Source organism: Mustela lutreola, chromosome 5 (genome assembly GCF_030435805.1).
Source record: "Mustela lutreola isolate mMusLut2 chromosome 5, mMusLut2.pri, whole genome shotgun sequence".
Taxonomy (NCBI): Eukaryota; Metazoa; Chordata; class Mammalia; order Carnivora; family Mustelidae; genus Mustela; species Mustela lutreola.
Window position 1 is genome coordinate 124,794,499 of NC_081294.1, and position 25,539 is coordinate 124,820,037.

Here is a 25,539-nt window from a genome sequence, read left to right on the forward strand (position 1 = left end):
TGAACCTCCCACACCACCATCACAGAGTTATCAAGATTCTCTATCCTAAAAAGGAAAAAGAAAAAAATAGGGGGGGTAAAAAAAGAACTTAATTTATCTTAATTGGATGCTTTCACCAAGTCTATGCTCTTCTGTAGAGTCATCTCAATGACAGAAGCTTAAATAGTATAGTTGACTTTAAATAGCACATAGTGAACTTTCAGAAGAGGTATGGATGACCTAAGTACATTAACACAGGACAGTTAGTGTATGCTCCTATTTGCAATTTGAAGAGTTAAACTGATAAAAGTTGAGCAAGGGATGTAAGCTGACTAAAGGCTAATTAGGGAAAATACACTAGAGGAAAAAAGTTTTAAATTAGATTCTGAGGGAGGAAGAAGCCTGGGGAAAAAAATTAAAGATGGTGTGTTCTCTTTGGAGAGTACGCACAGTGGGATAGTACATCAGGATTGACACAATAAATGTTGAGGTGAGAGGAAGGTCTAGGTTAAAAATCTCCTATTCTCTCAGGTTGGCCACTAACAATTCATTTCCCTGGTGTCTCCTCCCAGGTTTCAGGGGTGTCATTACTAAAATCAAACTCTTTCTTTTACTTAACATGTTGTGGGGTGGAGATTGGGGAGAATGAGAGTACCTTGAGTAGGACAGATTCATGAAGGCAAAGGGGAGGTGGGGCTTCTTGAGGCTCACTGGTTCTTCCCAAGCTTTTGAGCCCCAAGAAGACTTATGTCCCAAAGTCTGCTTTAGAATTTCTTTCCACATTAGCATGAAAAAGGACTTTTTAGCTTATCAGAGATATAGGAAACATGCACACACTAATCATTTTTCTTAAACTAATATATGTGCTGTCACTTAATAACTCAGTTTTTAAATGAACATTTAAAAGTCCACATCAATTAATAATATACTTTTTCACCATTTCTTATAACCTTTTCTGATAAGTGATTATTTTCTTCATAGGCATTCTGATTTCAACAGAAAATCTAATTCTGAAATTCTCCTAATGTATCTATTAGACACAGACTTTTACTTTTAACAAAAGACTACTCTCTAGTGACCAGAGAAGAATGTCTAATACCTGCTTTAGTCTGAACAGGCTAAGAATCTGCAGTTTGCAGATATATCTCTCTGTCACTTCAAAATATAAATCTGCAAAATTATTTTCCAGAATGAGATTAAATTTCCCAGACCTCATTACCACTCTTCAATAATATATAGTATTCCTCAGAATGACTTTTCATCACTAGGTTGTACAAAGATCTTCAACCCATTTTGTGCTGCAAAAACAAAACAAAACAAACAAAAACCAAAAAGAACAAAAATCTTAGTAGTTTTCTCAGATTCAAATATTTTGAAACCCTAGCTGAACTTGAAGCTGCACTGAATCTCACAGGCATTCTTGTAAGCATCTTATTTTAATAACTTATCTTTCAATTTAAAATTCTTAAGAGCAGAGATTTTTAGAAACATTAGAATCTCACTCATATAACAGTGTCCGATTCTGGTAGGAGTACTCTATGAGGAGCATAGCTTTGTGTAAAATGATATAAAAAGATCCTGATTTGTCAATACATAACACAGAAGAGTCCTACAAAATTAGACATTCTTGTTTTACCTGTTTGAGGAAATTGTTTAAGGATAAATTTATGTGAGACATACGGAATTCAGATACAATCAAGTAAAATTAAAATCATGAATTCTTATAGTAACTTACTATTTTTATAGCACTGGTGATTTTCTAACCTTACCATACATAAACTCATACATTGTTTTTACTGTTTTTCTTTACAAAGCCTGGCAGAGAAGTTAGATATGCCAATTTGTCCAATAAAAACCAGTAATGCAGTTGAGGTTAAATAGTGTAAACTATATCACATGGAATAAGTTTTGTGTTATTTAGTCCTAGGTCCTTTAGTCCTAGAGATTTTAAATATGCATTTTGCTTACTGAAGGATAATTATTTAACTTAAAACTTGTAAAATTTTAACCCAGTATTGTACAACGGCATCTGTATTTTATTTGCCTGAAAATATCTTTATTTCACATAGTTTTAGGGAAGATTATTTGCCACTGTGTAATTCAAAATTAATAGCTTTTTAAAATTTCTCTTGGCACCTTGAAGATGCCATTGCATTGTCTTCTGGTCTCCATTGTTTCTATTGAAATGCATGTCTTCATTTCTATTTATTTATCTATTTTTTGGTATTTAATGCATTTTTTTAATCTCAAGATTTTCTATTTTGGACACTGATATTTGTGACTGTCTATATGACTGATATGTCTAAATGTGGTTTTCTTTTTTTTACCTTGCTTACGGTTTGGTTCTATGATCTTTCTGGCACTATCACTAACAGTTTCTTCTGTTATCATTTTTTAAAAAACATTTTCTTGCCGGCGCCTGGGTGGCTCAGTGGGTTGAGCCTCTGCCTTCTGCTCAGGTCATGATCTTGGAGTCCTGGGATCTAGCCCCATGTTGGGGTCCCTGATCGGCAGGGAGCCTGCTTCCCAACCTCTCTCTCTGCCAAATAAATAAATAAAATCTTTTAAAAAAAAAAAAAACATTTTATTACCTCATTATATTTGGATTTTACTTTTGGAGCTCCAATGTGTATATATTAAACTGCGTAATATCATCCCATGAGGTCATGAGGTTCTGTTCATTTTTTCTTTTTTTTTTTTTTTTCATTTTTCTTGAATCTTTATATCTCTGTTCCTGAGACCATAATTTCTGTGTTCCAAGTCCCTCTAAACTGGAGAGGTTCAATCTCCAAACTGTCTCCTCTCAGAATCTTCTTAGGGCTTGGTTTCAAGCTTTTTAAAAGTGGGTCTAAAGTGGAACCTTTCTCTGGATGTGGCCTTTATCACAAAGTTGTTCAGCCTGATTTCCATGTTGTTAGGAGGTGTTAAGGTCTATTCAGTATGTCTGGGTCAAAACCCCAAAGTCCCCAGCACTCGTTAATATCTTAATATCTCTGTTCTGTTCTCACCTCTGCAGCAGTCACTCTCTTACAGGACTTGACCGGCCATGTGTATGGTTGTCTAGCCCAGCTCTCAGTCAAGTACTTATAGGAAACACTCATATGAATTGCATGAGCTCTATAAACTCCTTTTCTTAATCTCCTGCCCCACAGATTCCAACCACTTCAGACATTCAGAACTTTCATCTCTGCCTCTTTAGATGTGTGTGTATGTGTGTGTGAGAGAGAACACGATCCAATTTCTGACTGAATTTCAGGTCACTGCACTGGAGGGGGAAAATACTCCCTACATAGAGGTCCAGAGCAACTAGAAGGCCACTATTTCTTTCCTCCTAGGAACCATAGTTCATTTGTGTGGCCATTTTATTTGATATACTTAATTATAACCTTCGTTCATATTCCTTCTTGGCTATGCAGTGCTCACCCCAATAGCATCATCCTCTTATTCTTGAACTGTTGCCCTTTATTTAGCTGTCTATCTGACATTTCAATTCTGCCTTCATATTCTAGCTTTCAGTAAATTCTCTTGGCCTTCTGATGAAATAACAGTTCATGTTCTCTTTTCTGGACTACTGAACTCTATTTCCTTCTGGATTTCAGAAGAGAGATAGTCTCCTGATATGGAAGTTTCTGCCCCTTAAAATATAAGACATTCTTTCTGTCAGATATGACTATGGATGACTATTACAGTTGAACCATCTTCCTACCTTCCTTCATCCTTAAGTGACAAGCAAGGGGATTCTGACACCAGGAAACACTTATTGAACCTTATTTGCTATTAGACTGTACTAAAAATAAAACGCCTATCAATATAAACTTCCTCTTTCTTTGTTAACAAATAGAATTTAGCTAGAGACCAGAATATGTCCATCTAAATAAATATTAAAAATCCCAGATTCCTGCAAGCCCAAAGTGGCCATGTAACACTTCCCTTCACAGAAATGCATGTCAAAGGTATTAGGTAGGACTTTTGAGTAACCAGTTTTAAAAAAAAAAAAAAAAAAAAAAAAAAAGACAAAGATGGCTCCAATTACCTTTCCATTCATGCACTCTGTTTCATGAAGGTCTGATCTTAAACTTCAGAAGAACATGACCCAGAAAGCCATGAGATCCCAGAAGAATGAGAGGTGCCTGGAGTAAAAATGAACTAAATCTGTGGCCTAAAACCAAGCCTATATGAAGTCAGCTTGTGTCAGTCAACCTCAGCTTTACCAAAGATGTGAGAAATAAATGCTTATTTGTTATATGCCCCTGAGATCTTTTTGGTATTGATTATCTAGCACTGATTCTAACGAAGCTGGCTGAAACAATAAGCTAGACTCAAATATTGGAAACTTGTAATGAGAAGATAGAAATGTAGGAGGGGGCGCCTGGGTGGCTAGGGTGGGTTAAGCTGCTGCCTTCGGCTCAGGTCATGATCTCAGGGTCCTGGGATCGAGTCCCGCATCAGGCTCTCTGCTCAGCAGGGAGCCTGCTTCCTTCTCTCTCTCTCTGCCAGCCTCTCAGTGTACTTGTAATTTCTCTCTGTCAAATAAATTAATAAAATCTTTAAAAAAAAAAAAAAGAAATGTAGGAGGAAATAGACCACCTCTACTGCTGCCTGGGTTCACTGCCCACCTCTATTTTCATTCAGCAGATTTTCACCCAATTGATTATCCTGTGTCTCAGTTTAATTATAAAACAGGAAAAATAATCTGCTTTTTTTGATGAGGATTAAACAGATAATAGTTTAACATATGATAATATGAAATCTAGTATATAATAGATATGTAATTAGTACTGAATACCAAACCGAAGGTTTTAGGTTTTTCTCATCATAGATTTTTAACTATATTTTCATTGAAGACTGTTGTATGTTAGCTGAGGTGTTCCTTAATAAATCAGAATAATGGTGGCCTTTTCCCAGTAAACAGATTAAGTAAATTCATATAAATTCCTGGTTATAAGAATTTTTCTTCCCTATTTGTTTTAAAATCTTTATTGGTTGGCACAATTTGTTTGCAAGCCAGATGAAAACAACTGAATGAACATGTGGTATTACTACTAACATAAACAATTCAGAAACACTAATTATACTTAGTTTGATAATGTTTTTTAAATAAACATGTGTGGCCCAAATTGTAATTTTCTATTACACAAGCAAAATACAGTATTTTCTCCTAAGAATCTTGCTCCAGCTCCTGAGATGAAATTGAAAATATTTTTTTCATTATACTTTACAAATAATAGTGTTCTTTGAAGAACAAAATAATTTGTAGATGCTTTGCAAGCTTAAGATCACTGTTGTTGAGGACTCAGAATCTCTGGGAAAAGATCTATTTTTGTTTGTTTGTTTTTGTTTTTGTAAGATAGATCTGAGCTTGAAAGTTTATGCTCACAGTAATATATAAAGTTTAACTGAAGGTAGAAAGGGCTGGGATCCAAGCAGGCTAGAGGATAGCCCTAGTAAGATGAAAAAATGGTTCTTGTCAGAAGCACAGGAGGAAAGAGTTAATTAATGAAAAAGTGGATAATTTGACAGCATCTGGATGCAGGTGGCAAGGGAAAGGAATGAGATCTGTGAACGTTACTACAAATGAAAATCACTCTGAGAGCTTAGTAAAAATGCATAGATAATCCTTATCCCCATTCCCAAGAATTCTAATTCAGAATTTCTGGAAAAGTGACTTAGAACCTACAGTTTAAACATATTCCATTTCTGATTCTGATTCAGGTAGCGGAGAGTCACATTTGGAGAAAAAAATAGAACATGATATACTCTAATCATTTGGAAGCATTAGTTTGATTTTGCTATTTCAATTATTTAGCACTTCATATGTCCTAGTTTCTGGCAAGGATTGATGCAAATGGTAAATCAATGGTAAAGGATGACCCTAAGATTTCACTTTTAACCATCTGAGAGACAAATAATGCCATTAATGAAGATGAAGTACACACTGGTAAAATGACATATTGTAAGGAAGGAAAGGTGATGCATTTTTTTTGATGTGTTGTATATTGAACTTTTTGAAAGGTGGAAAAGCGTTAAATACCAACCCTCTTCCATATATAGCTCTGAAGAAAGTTGTGAATAAGAGAGATGGAAAATCAAACAGCCATTTTATTACTGATAAAGGCCAGGCTGGAAGCTAAAATTAGGGTGTGTCACTAATGCTCTTCCTCACACTGCAAACCAGCATTAAGATGCCTAGTCTCTGCAATTCTACTGGGCAGGCGCAATTGCATTATTCTATCACTTCCAGCTAAAGCATAAAGCAGCTAAAAGATATTATCTCATCCACACTAATCACAATAGCCCTTTACCAAAGTTTTACTATACAAATTGTACTTGTCATTTATAACACACATTTCAGAATTCAGAATGAGTGCAATTACTTATTGTGTTACCTCTGTTTGAACTTAAATGCTATAAAAGCAAGGATCACATCTTATTTGTCTACTGTCAGATACCCATAATTTAGCATACTGCTAAGCAAGGAGTAAAAATTCTAATCAATTTGTTGAATGAATAACCTTTCTTTTTTTTTTTAAAAAAAAAAGAACAAATGATAAGCGCCTGGGTGGCTCTTTTGCGTAAGCCTCTGCCTTTTAGCTCAGGTCATGATTCCAGGGTCATCTGCTTCTCCCTCTGTCCCTCCCCCTGCTCATGCTCTCTCTCTCTCTCTCTCTCTAATAAATAAATAAAACTTAAAAAAAAATGTTAACTTCAGGTCTGGTCAGGCGTTTTTTGTTTGTTGGTTATCTGCTCAAACCAAAGCTCCTTGTTATGGATGTCAAAATTAATCAGATAAGGAAGGTTTTATTCAAGATTACGGCAATCGAGAGGCCACAACTCGGTTCCAGCTCAAGCCCTCGGAACCTCCTGGAGATTTTAAAAGCTGGGGTAGGGTGCATCGTAGATCCTGTTTACTAATTGGCCTTTCCCAAAGGAAATGCTGACTTTCCCGCCTAATTTTATGAAAGCAGTTTTACGGCTTGGCACAGAGTGCGAGCCTGGGTTAGGCTCTTCTACCCTTCCACACGGACTGGGAGAGAGAAGGGTGGCCGTTTTCTTCGATCACATTTCAAAAAGATGTTCCTTTACCAAGACAACCCTTGGCGGTAAAACCAACGTGAACTTTTTGAAAGGATTTCTATCTCAGAAGGGCGGAGAATGAATTTACAATCACGAGTTTCTAAAGTAAATGCTCTAAGGCAGGTCAGGGTCTTAGAGGCAGAAAGAGGTCCATAATTTGTACCTGAGCTGCGGTAAAGCCAAGGTTTAGCTGTGTTTCTGCAGCTTGGCCCCAAGGAACTCAATTATGAACTTCCGCTCTCTCACGGTTCCCTAAAGAGAGCGGCTGTTCACTTGACACCACCTTCTTCTGTTTACTTTCCTACTTCTGACAAAACCGCAGGGCTTATCAGCGCCTTCTGGCAGGGCGCGTGCGCAGAAGACAGTACGCGCCTGACATCATTGAACGCGCCAGCCCTTACTTGTTAGCAACCTAAAGCGTCCGTAGTATCACCGGCCGCGGAGATGTACGAACTTCCGGTTGTCCGGGCAGCTGTCGCTGCCGCTGTCGCTGCTGCTGCCCCTGCCACCTGCCAGGGCCGGGCCTCAGTTCAGGATTTGGTCACTTCTTCGTTTTCCACTGCGCCCATGGTTCCTCCTGGAGCCAGGGCGGCGGGCCCGGCGGCTCCCGCGTGGTGAGAGGGCGGTCGGGGGGACGATGAAGGTCCGGCACTGCAGCTCCTGTCTCAGCCACCTCTTGGCCCTCGCCCTCCTGCTGCTGCTATTGCTGCCAGGATTGGGAGGGCCTTTGGCTTTGCTGCTGAAGGCGGCCGAGGCCGCTCCGGACCGCGGGCAGCGGACCCCGCCACCCCTGCCCCCAGGCCCCACCGCGGCCCAGTCTCCCGGCCGCGTTCCGGCAGAAGCCGCAGGGCCGCGGGGCGCTGAGGGCGGCAATGGCAGTAGTCCCCGGGCGGGGCTTTCAGCAGACGACTCCGGAGGGAAGGCGGGGGAAGAAGACTCAGTGGGTGGGAGCCTTGCTGTGAGCCCCAACCCCGGCGACAAGCCTATGACCCAGCGGGCCCTGACCGTGTTGATGGTGGTGAGCGGCGCCGTGCTGGTGTACTTCGTCGTCAGGACAGTCAGGTGAGGCAGAGCCTCTGTGAGCTTCCCCTGCAGACCTGAGATGGGCTGCCTGGTGACCTAGCAAGGCAGATTTCTGTGACCTGGCGTTGCACTTGCTTGCCCGCATTATCAGGGATGCCCGCCTGAGTGCGATTGTGGTATTTGTCTTTAAAAGCCTGTGGTACCAATGGAAGAAGTTAAACCACCAAGTAGTTTCTTTCATTTATAAATTATAAATTTATACCTCACCTCCAAATCTCTTTACCTGGCTCAGAGGGCACACTTTCCTTGAAGACGAAGCAATCTTGTATTGACCACGCCATCTTCTACTACTTTTCTCTTTCTATTCTATATATTGTTGTGTACTTTGTCATTTTGCTTATCAGAATGCAAGCCTCCTAAGGATAGGATTCCTATTAGTAGCACCTGTGAGACCTAGAGTTCTTTGTAAAATCCTCTCACTTATTAGAAAATTAGTATTATTTATTAATATTACTGCAGAAAGGCCTTGCGAATATTTTATAAAGCTTGTAAAATTAAAAATTAAAAAATTTAAGTTTATAAAATTAAAAATTTTAAAAAATTTATAAAATTTTATAAAACTTATAGGAAAAGTTATTCCTTATGAGCATTTTCTCATATTAGTCTTTAATCTGCCATGTAAGTGATTAGATTATAATATATAAAGTTTACTACATTCCACTGTTTTTGACCTGGAAAAAGTAACAACTTCCTGTGGTTCAGCCTATGTCTGTACCCCATTAATCGGAAACATTTAGCACTCATTTTGCATGGCACGAAGTACTTCAGTGCAAAATGTTAACAATTGCATGATGAGATGGGAAACCTATACAGTAAAAGAAGTTGAACATACTCAATTTTAATATTGGAGCAAATATTTAATGCCTAACAAAACTAAATATATGACTTCAAATATACAAAATTTTGAATTTGTAAATGGATAAATTTGATATTTCACTTACGAAAAAGGCTTTATAATATGAATTCATCTATAAATAATAGTTCTAAGTCATTCAAAAGTTTAAATTTACAAAATTAATCATTTTGAGCTTGTTCTTACTACAGAATGCTTGATTATGGAATTCTTTAAATTTCAGATTTCGAACATATATGATGACTTAAATGACACCTTTCACCTTACCTGTGAGGAAAATGACTCAGAGGAATAAAGTGATTTATCTGTTGTCCCATGTTGTCTGATATCTTTTTTTTTTTAAAGACTTTATTTATTTATTTGACACAGAGACACAGCAAGAGAGGAAACACAAGCAAGGGGGAGAGGAAGAGGTAGAAGCAGCAGGCTTCCCTGCTGAGCAGGGAGCCTGACACAGGGCTTGATCCCAGGACCCTGAGATCATAACCTGAGCTGAAGGCAGATAGATGCTTAATGACTGAGCCATGCAGGTGCCCCGAGGTCTAATATCTATGATGATAAATTCCAATGTTTTTGAATGTTTTTCTGTCTTTTTTCCCCCCTAACAGGAAGTCTAGGTCTGACATACGCTCAGCCTTTGGATTAAGTAGACCAGGTCATTATGTTGTTTAAGTACTAGGTTATGAATACAAGTAGATGATTGATTGCCACTTATTATTTTACTTAATGCCATATAAAGCAGAGAAGGAGTTATATAATCAAATTAATGACATTTATTACTGTTATCAGTCACCTTCATTTGATACATTTTTTATTACTGAAGTAAAATTGTTTTATGACATCAATTATATTTAAATATTTCATGTAGTAAGATTGACTTGGAAGAAATCTATAATAAGATTATAGGGTTGAAAATCTACATAATAAGGTTATTATTTAAGTGACTTAGATGGTTACTATCTTTCTGAAGAGCTGACATAGAGCCAAGACACCACTATTTGTAGAACTCAACCAGGAAAAGAGCTGAGGGAGTACTGTTGAAGTAGTTTTCACCTCTTGTGGAGTTTTGGTGTAATATTAAAAAAAATAAACACTAGTATTTGAGAAGACTATTAAAGTGTTCCTCCCTTTCCGGGGTTCATATGTATGTGAACCTGGATTTTATATATTTCGACCAAATAACATACTGCAAATGATCAAATGCAGGAAAAAATATGAACACCTGGCTGTTTTCCTTCTTCTATCTAGTTTTATTGGTTTAAGCCAGATATTAAAGGAATTTGAGAAAGTCTTTATCAGTGCCATTATTCACCTTTTTTCAGTCTTTTTGACAAGTATATTTTTTGTAAAAAGTAATGTTACCATGTAATGGATTTATTATGTTAAATGATAAATATTATAAAGTTTCTTAGGTTTAATATATTAACTATTGATATGTGTAATCCACATATAAAATAAGTTCTCTGGAGTTTGTAATAATTTTTAAGAGTGTAAAGGAATCCCAAGACCAAAACATTTGAGAACCACTGGTGTAAAGAGTATTATCTAAGCTAGATACTATTGGATACAAAGCCAGCAAATCCAGGTCCACTCTCTGTTAAAGGGGAAGTGAGAACATGTTCATAAAGTGTTAAAGACATAGCCACGATATGAGACTTTCTTCTTGATACAAAGATTAGAAGAAAATTGAAGGAGACATCATTTTTTCACTGTTACTTAATGCTATATCTATAGTTCCTCTAAAGGTCCATAATTCTTTGAATATTATGTTTCTTATACTTATAGATTATGGATCTGATGATAACTTTTTTGGGATGATTCTTTTCATTTTGCTTCTACCTAGTTTATAAGCTTACATATAAATGTTTATTGCCATTGATTTTCTGTCTTTATTTCTGCAAATCTTGGAAGGGTACAGTCTTCAGTATGATTCCATTGGATGACACACTAACATATTGCATGTTAATAGCCAAATTCTGAACTTTGGCTAAGAAAAAATGCACATAGTCAGTTTAACCAGCATCTAATATACTCATTTATTCATTCTGAACCATTATCTGATATATGAACATTTAGTTCAAGTATTAAATTTAGGGTTGAAAATCTACAATAAGGTTTTTATTTAAGTGGCTTAGGTGGTTACTGTCTTTCTGAAGAGCTGACATAGAGCCAAGACATTACTATTTGAAGAATTCAACCAAGAAAAGAGCTGAGGGAGCTACCTGAGTGGCTTCCTGATGTTCCAGGCTTGATTGATGCTAACAGTGTTTGGGCAGTGTGGAGAATTCATACATTTCCTCCAAGATTATGGGATGAAAACTATTTATTTTGGTGAATTCCCATTTTGACTCCCCACTTTGAAAGTACTTCTAACAGCTTACCAGCATTAGTTTATTTGTGCTGAGGAGAAAGAATGGGCAAAAATAATTTCCCTAACTCTTGGGTGGTAACGCTGAGAATATTTTATTTGTAAAATACTTGAACTCCATGAAACTTAGAAGTTGTTTTGTTTTAATCTAATTCAATTATAATGAATATGTGACTGGAGATAATAATAATTCATTTTGAGGCTGAAAATATTCCAAAAAACCCTAGATTGTCTCAGTAGAAATTGAAAAATATATATGGAAAAGAGTAGGCTTCCTAAGATTAAAATATATAGTCTCTATGAGAAAAGACTCCTCTGTCTTATTCGGTACTATATCCCAAGTGTTGAACCTTATGTACAACATATGACAGACACTGAATAAGTAGTTGTCTAATGAATGAATATTCTTTGTTTTAATATTGTTATAGGTAGGTGGTAAAGATTTGGAAATTTAATGGTAATTGCTTCTTATTGATAGAACAAAGAGGAATGAAGATCTCAATTAATAATACTTAGATTTCTTTCCTCTCTGTAAGAATTCTTCTCACAGTAAAATCAATAAAGCAAGAAAAAAATGACAGGGTTATTATTTTTTTTTTAGCAGGTATTTGATTATTTTAAAAGCAATTTTGGTATAACTTTGTCAAGAATGGTCTTGCCTTAAAAACAAGGAATTAGTTATTTTTTCATGCTGTGGCAGTGATGCTTTTCAATGCTGTATTCAGTATGGTGTATTAGGAGACCAAGATTTAGATTCCAGTCCTGACACTTTTCTCCTCTCTGATTTTAGCAAGTCACTTAACCTTTCTAGTTTAATATCTCTTGATGTAAAATGGGGAGGGGGGAAGCTATTTTATATAGTGAGATGAGCATGAAATTTAGTACACTAGCCTTCATTCAGGCAGTAAGTATTTATTCAGCTGCTCAGAACTGGGCATCGGGGATCTAACGTGAGCGAAATAGATGTTTCTGCCTCCATGGCACTTACAGACTAGAGGAGCAGAGAGACACTAATCACACAATCAAATAGATAATAAAGAATGTGCAGTATCTCTGGAAAAGTAAAAAAAAAAGTCAGGTCCTATTAATACTTAATGTTGTACTTAATGTTGACAAATACCCAATACTAATTTAATTTTAATGGTTCCTAGACCTATAAGCTAAAGCACTTAACTAGTTGTTTTTTTTTTTTAAAGAACCTTGCTTTGTAACTGAAACATTATTTTTGAAATTTTACTTATCATCATGCTATCTAACATGTGTTAGTTATTTATGTACCAGACACAATGCCATGTACTTCATGGGCATTTTCCATTTTAATACCTGCCAAAAACCTTCAAAACAAATAATACTATTCTTGTAAAGTATTCAAGTATTACAAGTATTCTTGTAAACGTAAAGAAATACAGGTTAAATAATTAGTCCGAGTGAACAAAATAGGCCTTGGCAGAACTGCATTGAAATCCAGCCCTATCTGAATTTTTTTAACATGCCTATTTACTATACTGCTTTCTGTGATTACTTAAAGTCACCAATTTAAAGTGATACTGCACATAAGGATGACTAGCTTATTTTCAGACAAAAATCAAGTGAATATTATATGCACAGTACCTTTCTATTTAAAACAATGCTTTTTGTGAACATTAAAAAAAATTATTTTTAAAAAGTGAGTTAACCTTAGCATTTATTGATAGTGTATCTCTGCCTACCTGAAATAATTTAGCGTTCTGTCTCAACCCCTACTTCCCTTTCTTCCGTCAGAGGTTTTCTTAATTTGTTAGACACAGTCAGGGAATAGTGATATTTTACAGCAACTTCTATTAATCTGATCATACATATTTCTACCTCAGTTCCTCCTGGAGCAATTCATTATTGAATTATGAACGTGGGATTGGTAATGATATCTTTTCCATCTGGTTGCTTAACAAGAGTCTCCATTACAGAATTTATTTTCTTATACTCCCAGAGGACATATGGTTTCAGCACTACTTATAAAATCATAAGAGATCAATAGAAATCATTCACTTTAGGCAAAAACAGGGAATACTTTGACTACTTAACATTTATGTATTTACTTACTGCCATTTATTCAGTAAATACGCTTGAGCGATTTCAGTGTGCTAGGGGTAGGCCCTGTGGTAAGAACCAGCGGTGCTCGAGATGAGAAAAATCTTTGCCTTCTTGGAACTTATATTCTGTGTGTTAATACATCCTTGGAAAGTGGATTTTTCTCAACAAGTATAAATTGTCCTGGATTGCCATCATTTGTTCAGCAAAGTAAGATGTATTCAATGTTTTATATAGAGACTCAGAGCTTGGAAATATATTTAACAACTATACATTCTTAAAGAATTGATATTCTTTGTACAGATGCAACTTACCTTCCCTAACCATTTAGTCATACTCTTAAAATATTATGAAATGCTTATGTGGCTTTGTGGTGAAGTGCCAAAATGTCAAGGTGATTATGCATCAGTGCTATAAGCAGAATCATTGTGAAATGAAGTGGCTGGAGAAGACGCATAGAAACCCTGTGAGGACAGAGGCGATTTACTTATTTTTTACCCAGGACTAAGCACAGTGTTTGTACCTAGATATCTAGTAAATGAAGTAGGTTTGACCAGACAGAGAAAATAAATATTTAGGTAGGGAAAATAGTTACTAGGTTTTTCAAAAGAAATAACGTCCCTCATCCATCTCCTGTGTACTTTTCCTTTCCTGCTTCCTTCTAATTAATATTAAAGGGTTAGGTTACTGCTTGTATCACTCACTATTTTGGTTAAACACATGAAACAGTCCTAGATAACTAAGGGGGATATTTTTTAATCCCCAAAAGTCAAAGAGTAACTGAAGAGTTAGGTTTTGGTAGTAGGTAGGAACTACAGCAGTTTAGGAGGTAAGAAACCAAAACAGAAGTTTCTTTCCACTATATAGATGTGCAGTGGTTTTCAGTCTTTTTGTCTCTCAGTTCAGGAATTAAATTCCATGGAAGGAGAAATAAATTTCATTTACCTCTTGGCAGAGATGCTTGCAATCCTAATTATTAACTCACCAGACTGTGTTTATTGTGGTACAGATACTACCAATAAAGGAATATGAATGTAAGCAGGAAAAGAATACAGTTACCAAAAACAAGAGGTGTTTACCTCCCTGATCCACCTTTGCTCCAGGTTTCAAGGAAGGATATAAATTATTCATATCCATCTTGCTATATATATATATATATATATTTTTTTTTTTTTTTTAATACAGCAGTTTATAAGTTCCTATGACGGGTTAAAAAAGTGTACTGCAATTTGACCCTCAGTTGGTTGTCACTAATCACCTTCAAACTACCAAGTGTTCTTTATTCTACCCGAGGAGTCATTATTCTGAACAGTTTGGCTGCATTTGTTACTTATCATTTAATTTTTGAGTTATTTTTGCTGCCTTGACCTCTTTTTCATTATGCTGTCCTGATCCCATTTCAGTGTAGCCTGATGAGCAGTCAGATTCCCTGAGTTCTAATTGTAGATTTACATGAGAGTATGCATGCTGTATGTCCTCATGTGAATTAAATGGCAGATCTAAGGTTCAGCCCAGGTTTTGTAAAATAGAGAAAACGATAGGATTTATCAGAAAGGATTGTTTCAAGAATCTATACAAAGTACTTAGCACAATTCTTGGCACATAGTAACTGCTCAATGAATTTTAGTAGCGATAATGACTATTTTTTTTTTTCTTTCATTACTCTTTTCTGATCTCTTCCACTGGTCTTGTCTCTTTTCTCCTGGAGTAATCTTGGCTTCAGGGAGTGGTTTTAAAGTTTGTCTCTCCACTCTGTTTTTCCACATGTGATAATAGGACTTTCTCTACTTAAGCAGTGTTCATCAGGTATACAGTTTTAGGAGATAAAAGTAAGAGGGTTAATTTATTGGGGGTATTGGGCCCAGGGCAACCCTTCCCAACCTTTTTCATGTCATGCCACACTTATAGATTGATATCCATGTGGGGTTAGTGTTTGATAGTATTTATCCTGTCTCTGTCTACTTTGGACAACCAAGGGCTAAGGGGTTTTTTGTTTTGTCACATCAGTAAATCATTTGCATTTATGGTGCAGTTGTTGGGAGAATGTTTGTAATGTGCTGAATATGGACTATGAAGAAGTGGTTGGAGAAATTACTATGTTGGCTACCTTTAAATTCAGTCAAATTATTTCATGATAAGTTTGCATGACTATTATGTCACTTAATGAACTGTTCAGGGTACCAGATAAGTTTGAGTGACATAACAGTCTGGGTATGGGAACTTAAAGGGTAACTAAGGTGTTGTATTTTTCCTCAGGGAGCTTAACATCTAGTAGAAGAGTATCACTACTTTTTGTGATAAGAAATTGAACTTTGAGGAATACAGTTGCAAGAAGTTAAGCTAGCTGGGGGAGGCTGGACAAGGCTATTTGGACAGTCAGTTAATACAGCAAAAACTATTAAATTTGTATAGAAGCCTGGAATCTTTATTCCTAATCAACATGAATGATCTAAAAACTCTCTCTGTAACTGAATCTGCTTTTCAGTCGGCCTTTTCTCTTTGGATATGTTTTAGTCACTCTTAACAATTTTGGCTATGTTGTCAGGGAGAAGTATTGAATAGGAGGGGGGTGATGTACATTTAAGAATATAATATTGAAGTATATTCAAATGTTGGTAGTAGGAAAAGAGCCAATTAAAAAAAAAAGAAATATTGAAATTAAAAGAAAGGAAGGTCCTTGAGAAGACATGGAAAGAAGGAATCTAAAAAAATGCTATGTGGTAGGAATAACATGGGTGAGAGGGAAGAGATATCCTCCATTGCAGAGATATCCTTTCATTTGCTTCTCTGGTTGCTGCAGTCTGGTTTCTACTTATACTATTCTAGTTTGGGGTTTTTTTTGTTTGTTTGTTTGTTTGTTTGTTTTATTTTTAATTTGAGAGAGAAAGTGAGAGGGAGAGAGCTTGAGTGGTGTGGATAGGAACAAAGGGAAAGGAAGAAACAGTGCTGGGCTTGATTGCAGGACCCTGGGGTCATGACCTGAGCCAAAGGTAGACACTTAACTGACTGAGCCACCCAGGCTGCCCTCCACTTCTGCTATTCTGAAAGTGCCCTAGCAGGAGATAATTAATAACTTTATCACATCAGTTTAATGGACACTTTCTTATCTTTCCTGTAGCATTTGATATTTTATCATTTCTTTCAGCTTCTGATTTTCTTAACTCTTCCAGTATTTATTCTCCATGTTATCCATGAACGTCTTTCTCCACAGACCGTTCTTCCTATTACTAGCGTTTTTTATACCTCTGACCTGGAGAACAGAACTGCATCTTACTCATCTTTGGTCCCTAAAAACCCCTGCCCTGTTTCTAGAAGACAAATATTTATTAAATGTTTGTGGAAGAGAATGACTTTCACCTCTTCTATATTTGGGTATTCTCTGGGTGCTTTCCTTAACTCTGCAGTTTAACTGGCCGTGTATTCTGAGTGTTCCATCCAAAATTCGCTTCTTTAATAACCACCTCTAAGCTATTGATTCCTTTCTTAGTTTACATCATTTATGTCCAGCCAACTTTTACTGGAAATACTATTCAAACTCATAAAGTTCAAATGAACCATCATTTTTGTCCCCAAACTTTCCCTGCACTGTTCTGTAAAGGTAAATGGTATCACCATATACATGGTTTCTTGTACTGGAATCCTGAGCCACCCCAAGTCTCCCTTTTGTTTACTCTTTGCATCCACTCAATGGATGTGAAATGAAAATGAAAATACAGTTTCATTTTCTAAATAGCTCTTGACCACAGTTACCACTTGGCTAGCTCTGTTGATACCACATTCCTTTAGGATCACATCATTTGGCTACTCTGTTACCATCCTAAGTTATTTCTTCACCCCTAAGCCTGTCTCCCTTTCAACCACCATCCTCACTAAACAGCTGGTCTTCCTTCTGAAATGTAAATCTGATCATGCTTACACTTGTGCTTTATGGCTGTACAGTATGGTAGTCAACTAGCTACATGGGAACTTTTGAAAACTCCAGTACATTAAAATTGAATTCAGCTTGTTAGATGCACTAGCAACATTTTAAGAACTCTATAAACACATGAGTCTCCTGGCTGTCTACCATATTGGACTGCATAGTATAGCATACTTCCATTATCACAGAAAGTTCTATTGGGAAGTGTTATTCTATGGCATCTGATGGGATGAAGTTCATATTATGTAGCCTAACATTTAAGGTCCTCCTCAGTCTAACTTTTTTCCATTATTTTCCATGTTTATTTTGTTCCAGTCTCAAGTATGCCATATTTTTATGGAAGTGCATTTTCAAACAGAGTTTACATGCATTTATCAAATCCTAGATGTCTTTGAAGGTGAAAATAAAACATCAGTTGTATCAAAAAACCTCTGTGGTCCCAGAAGACTTTGTTGTCTTGGTCCATTCAGGGTGCTATAACAAAAGTACCACAGACTAGATGGCTTATAAACAACAGACATTTCTTCTCACAGTTCTTGGGTCAGAAAGTCCATCATCATGATACTGACAGATATGGTGACTGGTGACAGCTTACTTTTTGCTTCATAAACAGTGCCTTCCAGTTGTAACCACATGTGGTGGAAAGGCAGGGGGACTTTCTGGGGCTGCTTTTATAAGGGCACTAATCCCATTTATGAGGACTCCACTTTCATGACCTAATCACCTCCCAAAGACCCATCCTCCTAATACGATCACCTTGGGGGTTCAGTTTCAACATGAATTTTGGAGGTACACAAATATTCAAGCATAGCACCAGTATAATGGCAGTATTTCCAGTAAACTGTAATAGTTGGTTCACTTGTCTGCTCTCTGTACACTATTTATTCCTTAGACCTTTTTCTAAAATAGAGATTCAAATGTTTCCTAAATAAATAGCTGAAGGAAATAGGAACAATGTATCGAAAAACTAAAGCAAAGCATGGAAGTGAAGATCAGAAATGTGAGGTAGTTGGTGCAATGGGTATTAACATCAACTCTGTAATAATCCAGTTATTTTAATTTACTTCACGTGCTTTCTATATTTGAAGAGCTGTGGACTCATGATCTGTGGTTCTCCAGAAACATCAACTGGGACTGTTTAAAATACATAAATATAGTGCATATATTTACCCAAGATAATATGCATTATGGTTATCTAAGATAACTGCAGTCATCAGGATGAATTGTAAGTGTAACTGGGAGATGCATTTGCTGGTAACTAAAAAGGCTGGATTTGGGACAAAGAGGGGAAACTTGATTGAGATTCCTCCGGTTAGTTACTACAGAGTTTTCCTGAAAGTGAAATAATCAACAAATGTGAATTTTGAAACTTTAGTACTAATATTCAAATGGTATATATCAGCGCACTTCACTAGTATAGTTGGGCTAGTTGTTAAAGTCAGTATCCGTCTTGATTAGTTGATTTTTATGTCTTGCAGTTGTTAAATAACTAAATATCTAGTTGTTAAATAGCTAAATATCTTGAATACCTCTTCAAAGTTTAAGTTGTTTTATCATGATCTCCATTGCCCATGTTTGTATATATCTTTTATATTACAACATTTGCCTTTAATTTTATTTTTGGTAAAGAAACTCTCAAATCTATATTTTTAAAATTATTTATGCTCTGTCTTTTCTCAAGCATGAGAAATAAAATAAAAAGCTAAAATTGGGTTAAAAGTTACTTCTTGATAAGTTGCATTGCTCAGTATGATATAAAACAGCATGAAAAATACTTCAGTCATAAATTTGGAATCTTAAAGTTATTTTCTTAAGAAATCATTTAGGGTTTTCCTAGTCATTTCTCAGAGATCTTTACTGTTATTTTCTTTAATACAATTTTTTCCCCCTGTAATAAAAACTAGGCAGAGACTTGGCAATTCTCAGAATAACATGAAGATACAGAATCTTCTTAGGAGATTTTTGTTGGCACATAATGTTATTCTTTGTAGCCAAATTGTGTTGTTTTTCTAAAGTAAAAAATATTAAAATATACTTTGGTTTGTCTCTAGTTGATATTTTAATTTTACTTATTCACTGATTTTCTCAGTAATATGACAAAAGATTGAAAAGGTAAAAAATAAACTTCTTGTACTAGTTAATTTGCATACAGATGTGTACATGTGTACTATTCCATGTAGGCTTATATTCCTCCAGTTAATGTAATAGTTTTAACCTTCTTTTATTACCCAAGTCTGTAAATGTCAATTCATGTTAGCAACATACTACATTCTGAATATTTATAACCTTATGTTATTATGTATACACTTTTTCTTTTTATTAGGCATAATAGACACACACCTTTAATTTATATGGGCTTATACAGAACTTTTATAAAATTTTTTTAAAAACATGTTACTCTATTCTCACCTCTGAGGTAGATGATTTTATAGACATTAGAATGGATGTGAGAGTCTGAATATTTTAATCAGGGCAATATAGATTATGCTGAGGCAATAAACTATCTCAGTCTCAGTGGCTTAATGCAGTAAAAGTTTATTTCTCCTTTAGAAAATTCAGCTGCAGGCTTGGGTTGTCAGCAGTTCAGCTGACCTTGATTTTAGGATTTTACCATTTCAGCCTAAGCCGTCCACAGTTGTCAGAGCTTGGTAAAAGAGACTAAAGAATGTACAAGGGCTCTTGACTGGTTTAGCCTAGAAAGGAGCCTAAACTGTATGAAGAGCTGGAAAGTAAGGAGGAGTGGCTTCTACTTTTTACTTTCTTAATAAAAGTTAAGTAATTTAGTAATTTAGGGCTACTGTGACCCGTTATTTCCTTTACTATGTATGCCTTGCAGCCTCTTCATGAGCTAATCTCCATCACAGCTTCAAATTGTCTCATGTTCTTGTTTGCACCTATGTGTGTGTTTTCTTCTACATTGATTTCCTATGGTATATATTCTAATTGGCTTATCTTTGTAGACTAGGCTACATCATCCGTCATAATCCAATCTAGAGACGGATAAACCTTAGAAAAATTGCCTATCAGAGGCAATCAAGTTGTGGTTGAGAGTAGGGGGTTCTGCACTGTAGAACACACCATAGCCGATGTTAGCCATTCAGAAGAGCTTTGTAGGCAAAGTAATTTTTCTTCGAGAGGCTAGGGCTAGCGGACATGACAGGTCCCGTGTTGGGAGGCCTTGTGCATTGTTCTAATGTTGAAATCTTATCTTTTTTAGTGGTAGAGACCAACTACACTTTGACTGAAACACCTAGGACTTCAGAGTCCAGTTTAAAAACAGTTGTGTTCATTAATTTGGGCTGCTGAATCTCTGAGGAGAGAAAAAAATGAAAAGGTTATGATCTAGATGGAGATGAGACTACTGGGTTACTGAAAAAAATAAGTGTAGAATGAAACTGATAAGTTTTAGTGGACTTTTTTTGTGGCACTGTATTATTTTATTGAAAACTGCAAAGAAAAAAAAGTGATTCTTTAGAATGGGGGCATTGGTAATAGAACCTGCCTAGAAGATTCTTAAAAAGAAGAAAGTTAGAAGCAAATACATATTTGAGTGGTGAAAGTTTGGCAACCTAACTCAGAGAAGCTAAAATGCTAAGTGCCCTCGTCAGTAAGGAAGGTTTTACCTATAGGTAATGCAATCTCCTATTAAAAGTGACTTTAGGGGCACCTGGGTGGCTCAGTGGGTTAGGCCGCTGCCTTCGGCTCAGGTCATGATCTCGTGTCCCGGGATCGAGTCCCCGCATCAGGCTCTCTGCTCGGCGGGGAGCCTGCTTCCTCCTCTCTCTCTGCCTGCCTCTCTGCCTACTTGTGATCTCTCTCTGTCAAATAAATAAATAAAATCTTTTAAAAAATAAATAAATAAATAAAAGTGACTTTAACATAGGACATAATTTGTTGTTGTTATTTACTTATGAATATGGGCAGGCTAAGAGTTGGTTCAGTGATTTTGTAAGATTATCAAGAATTATGGGTTTTTTTCTCCATCCTTTCCCTCTATAAGATGGCTATCTCGGTTTTAACAAGTTTGTTTCCACAAAGTAGTGTCTCAAACAGAAAAGAAGAAGAGGGCCTGAAAAGAGGCCTTCTCTTCCTGTGTTCTTTTTTTTTTTTAATCAGGGAAAAAAATCTTTCCCAGAAACCGCACTCTAGAGTCATGCCATTTGTCTCATTTGTGTGAACTGCTTTTTCTGCTCAGCCCTAGACAATGACTGGCAAAAGGAAAATTATATTTTCATGATTGGTTTACACCAATTATTATGATCATTATGTATCTCTTAGGGCTGGGCCCAGTTGCTCTCTAAACAAAATCATGATACTGATAAAACCGAATAAGGTTTCCTTTTGGATAAACAAAAAGCATATTCTGCTGCTGTGATCAAAATTTAGAGATGGTTAATCAGAACATAAATGCACTTGTTAATGCAAATAGCTGCCAGGTTATTGCTTTTTACTATGAAAGAATGAACCAGAAAATGTAGTTCACTAAAATAATTTATTCATTTTGGTGTAATATAAGGTCATTGTATTGGGGATCAGAAGACTGTTTTGGTAGCTGATTTCATGACCTCAGTTAAAATTACTTTGATTCATTAGGAAGACAGTTTTGCTTAATGCTTAAGATCCCAGACTTAGGAGTCAAGTGTCTATGTTGAATCCTAGCTCTACCATTTACTATTTCAAGTTTAATTTTTTTCTAAGCCCTGCCTTTCTATGTTAAAATGAAGGTTTTTATAGACTGTTGTGAGGATTGTATCATGTAATGCTTGTAAGCTGCTTGGCTTAGTGCCTGACATATGCGCTTACTAGGTAAAAATTAACATTATTAGTAATTTTGTATGTCTAGAGTTGCATTCGTAATATATTTTGGGGGTTTTGCTGTATTTTTTGGATACCTCTTCATATACTCTATGTAGTGTTTTATATGTAGAGGTAGGTCTGACAAGGTTAGAGATAAGGTTGGGATATGGGGAGATTGTAAGAGAAATCTGCTGGGAGCAATGGTTGATCAGAGAGTAGGAGGTGAGGTAGAATGAACATTGGAAATGCTGATTTGTAAATAGTAATTTAAAGTTGGTTGGTAGGGGTGCCTGGGTGGCTCAGTTGGTTACGCATCTTCCTTTGGCTCAGGTCATGATCCCAGAGTCCTGGGACCGAGCCCCATATCAGGCTCCCTGCCGAGCCTGATCCTCCCTCTCCCTCTGCCTGCCTGTACCCCTGCTTGTGCTCTCTCCCTCTTTCTCTCTGTCAAATAAATAAGTAAAATCTGAAAAATAAAAAAATATAATAATAAATAAAGGTGGTTGGGAAATAATTCCATGCTGAATTCTTAGAAGTGTAGGTCAGAAGAATTATCAAGCTGTATATCCTAAGCTTTAGTACCTGAAAAGTATGCTAGGAAATCCATGAAAAGACCAAGGTGAGAAGTAAACAACGGGGTTATGTGCTCTGCACTCTCCTACAGGACACTTCCTAGCTAAGTTATATAATACTTATTTAGCATTTATTTCACCTATGGCTGTCTAATAGAAGACAAGTCTAAACACAGGATTGATTGTTATGTACTGAATTATGGGGAACTGGATGAGAAAAGGGATCGATCAGAGAAAACAACATTGTAGTATTCTAAACATAGATGAATATGCATTTGATTTTTTTTTTTTCCAAAGTTTTGGGTGTTAGCAGTGAACATTTTACTGGAGATGAACCGTGGCAGGATATCTCGTTGGGAGAGTCTTCTTTTCAGTGCTGCACTTAGTCAGGGTCATGATAGTGACAGAGCTTGATAGCTGATGGGCCAGTAGAGAGGATCGAAGAATAGTTATGAAAACAAGCCAAAGGAATTTTAAAAAAGCACAGTAGCCTGAGAACTTCAACATGGGATCAACAGCTCCTGAGAGCATTGCTGTTTTACGTCAAAGTGGAAAAGCCATAATAATCTTGAGACATCAAAAAGAATAAAATTGACTCATTTATCCTGTATGGTAAGGCAGTGATATCTTTAGCATTGCCTATAGTTACATTCAAATACTAAGAATTTAAAAGAAAGCCAAAAAAAAAAAGTCCCTTTGGCTTTTGAATGGATAAACTTCAATTATTTAGAGTGTAAATGAAGTGTAACTACATTTTACAACATGGTAATTGTATACCCAAAAGATAAAAATGAAACTACTCGGAACAGGGTGCAGGTTGAATATAGGTGGTTCTAATTTGGATATGAGAATCACCTGGGCTTGACTTAAACATACCAAATGAGTATCTGAGAAGTCTTGGAGTGAGTGCATGTTTAATATGTTTAATTATTCTAGTCTTTTTTTTTTTTTTTCTGTCCTGAGCCAGAAGGATGTTATCCATATTATGATTTAAAAATTGTGATGAATTGTGGAACACTACATCTGAAGCTAGTGATGTGTTGGCTAATTGAATTTAAATTTTAAAAAATTAAAAAAAAATTGGCTAGCTCCTATAGGTTTTGCTGTGGTGTATTTTTGGAGATGATGTTCTTTTCAGGCTTCTCTTATCGCAGGGTAATGATTAACATAATAATTGTAGGTTTTGTTGTTATACATAGAAAACACAATATATATTGTCAATCCATATATTTTAGTTAGTTCATTTAATAGATAGTAGGCATCTGCTTTATGCCATTCCCTGTGTACTGGGGGTATAATGGTGAGCAAAAACACCTGCTCCCATGAAACTAAGTCTAGTAGGAAAGACAAAAAGGTTACACAAAAAAGTATGCAAGTGTATCATTTATAAGTACTTTGAAGGAGATGTACAGGGGTGTTGTGGAAACCAATATTAGGTGTTTATTTGTAACCTAGCCAGGTGGATTAGGGAAAACTTCTCTAAGGAAGCTGGAGCTGAAAGGTGAATAGGCATTAACATGGCAATAGCGTGGTGTGTGGGGTAAAGTGTGAGGCCAATGACAGAGAACACATGGCCATTATAAGGGAACACAAGTTAGAAGTCTTTGTGGCTGGAGTGCAGAAGGTGAAGCAGAATGTAGAGGAAACAGCAAGGTGAGGCTAGCAAGGTAAGTATGAGCCATCCTATGTTGAACTTTATAGGCCATATTACATAATTGTTACTCTTGAACAATAGGAAACCATTGGAGATTTTAGAGGATGGAGGGGAGATTAGTGGGTGACCAGAGCAGATAGAGGTACACAGTTATTAAGCTATATCAAGTCAAGGTGATTGATTATAGCAGTGATGAATACTTTAAGTGAATTTGAATGATTCTCAGGAAGTACAATCAATAGGACTTTGTGACAGCCCCGGAGATAACACTGATCAGACTTCCCTTTAAGAGACCCTGCTGCAGGAAACATAGTTGACTGACAGCCTCCAGCTGTCACAGCTTTGGATCCATCATTGTATCCATGCCAGGGCCATAACTCTTAGGCCTTTTCCAGCCAGTGACTGAGTGTGGCCAAACCTGGCCATCAGGACTCCTTCCTCTAATGGATAATCTTTCTTTGCCTAAGGACATCCCATTGGCTGGTCAAAACTTTCTCAGAACTGCATTGTAGTCTACTGCTCTTCCTACCCAACTCTTCTTTCTTCCCACTCTCTTTCACAGGCCGCAGGCCTGCATTAACGTTCATAGGATCTCCTCTTCTCCTTTTCTCTCCCTCTCTCTTTGGAGACCTTCCCACTAATAAACCTCCTATGATCAATCAGTTTGCCAGGGTTTCCTGCTGTAACTGGGTGACTTAAACAACAAAAATTTTTTACTTCACAGTTTTAGAGGCTAGATAACTGAAATCAAGATATGGGCAGGCTTGCTTCCTTCTGAATGCTGTGAGGGAATGTTCTGGACTGAATGTTTATGTCCTACCACCCACCCCCCAAATTCATATGTAACTGTATTTGAAGACAGGACTTACAAGAAATGATAAAAGTCACATGAGGCCATAAGGGCTGATGCATCTTATAAGAAAAGGAAGAGATACCAGAGCTCTCTCCCTACACACACAAAGAAGAGGTCAAGTCAGCACATGTGAAATGGTGGCTGCCTACAAGCCAAGAGAAGCCTCAGAATGAAACCTGGTACCTTGTTCTTAGACTTTCTAGCCTCCAATATATTGACAAATAAATTTCTGTTGTTTAAGCAGTCAATTTTATGGCATTTTGTTATGGCAGCCTGAGCAGATTAATAAACAAATTTCTGTTCAACTTTCTCTCCTTGGC

General features: G+C 36.6%; 1 protein-coding gene across 2 annotated transcripts in view; it reads left to right on the plus strand.

Annotated features, from left to right (window-relative positions):
- The first annotated feature begins 7,474 nt into the window (after positions 1-7,474).
- FAM174A (family with sequence similarity 174 member A) overlaps positions 7,475-25,539 on the plus strand; it is a 37,924-nt gene continuing 19,859 nt past the window's right edge. The window contains exon 1 of one of the 2 annotated variants that reach the window (XM_059175557.1): positions 7,475-8,115. In XM_059175557.1, coding sequence (XP_059031540.1) covers positions 7,691-8,115 — 425 coding nt within the window. In that variant the 5' untranslated portion in view covers positions 7,475-7,690. The remainder of the gene's footprint in view (positions 8,116-25,539) is intronic. The other variant, XM_059175556.1, reaches the window with a different exon arrangement.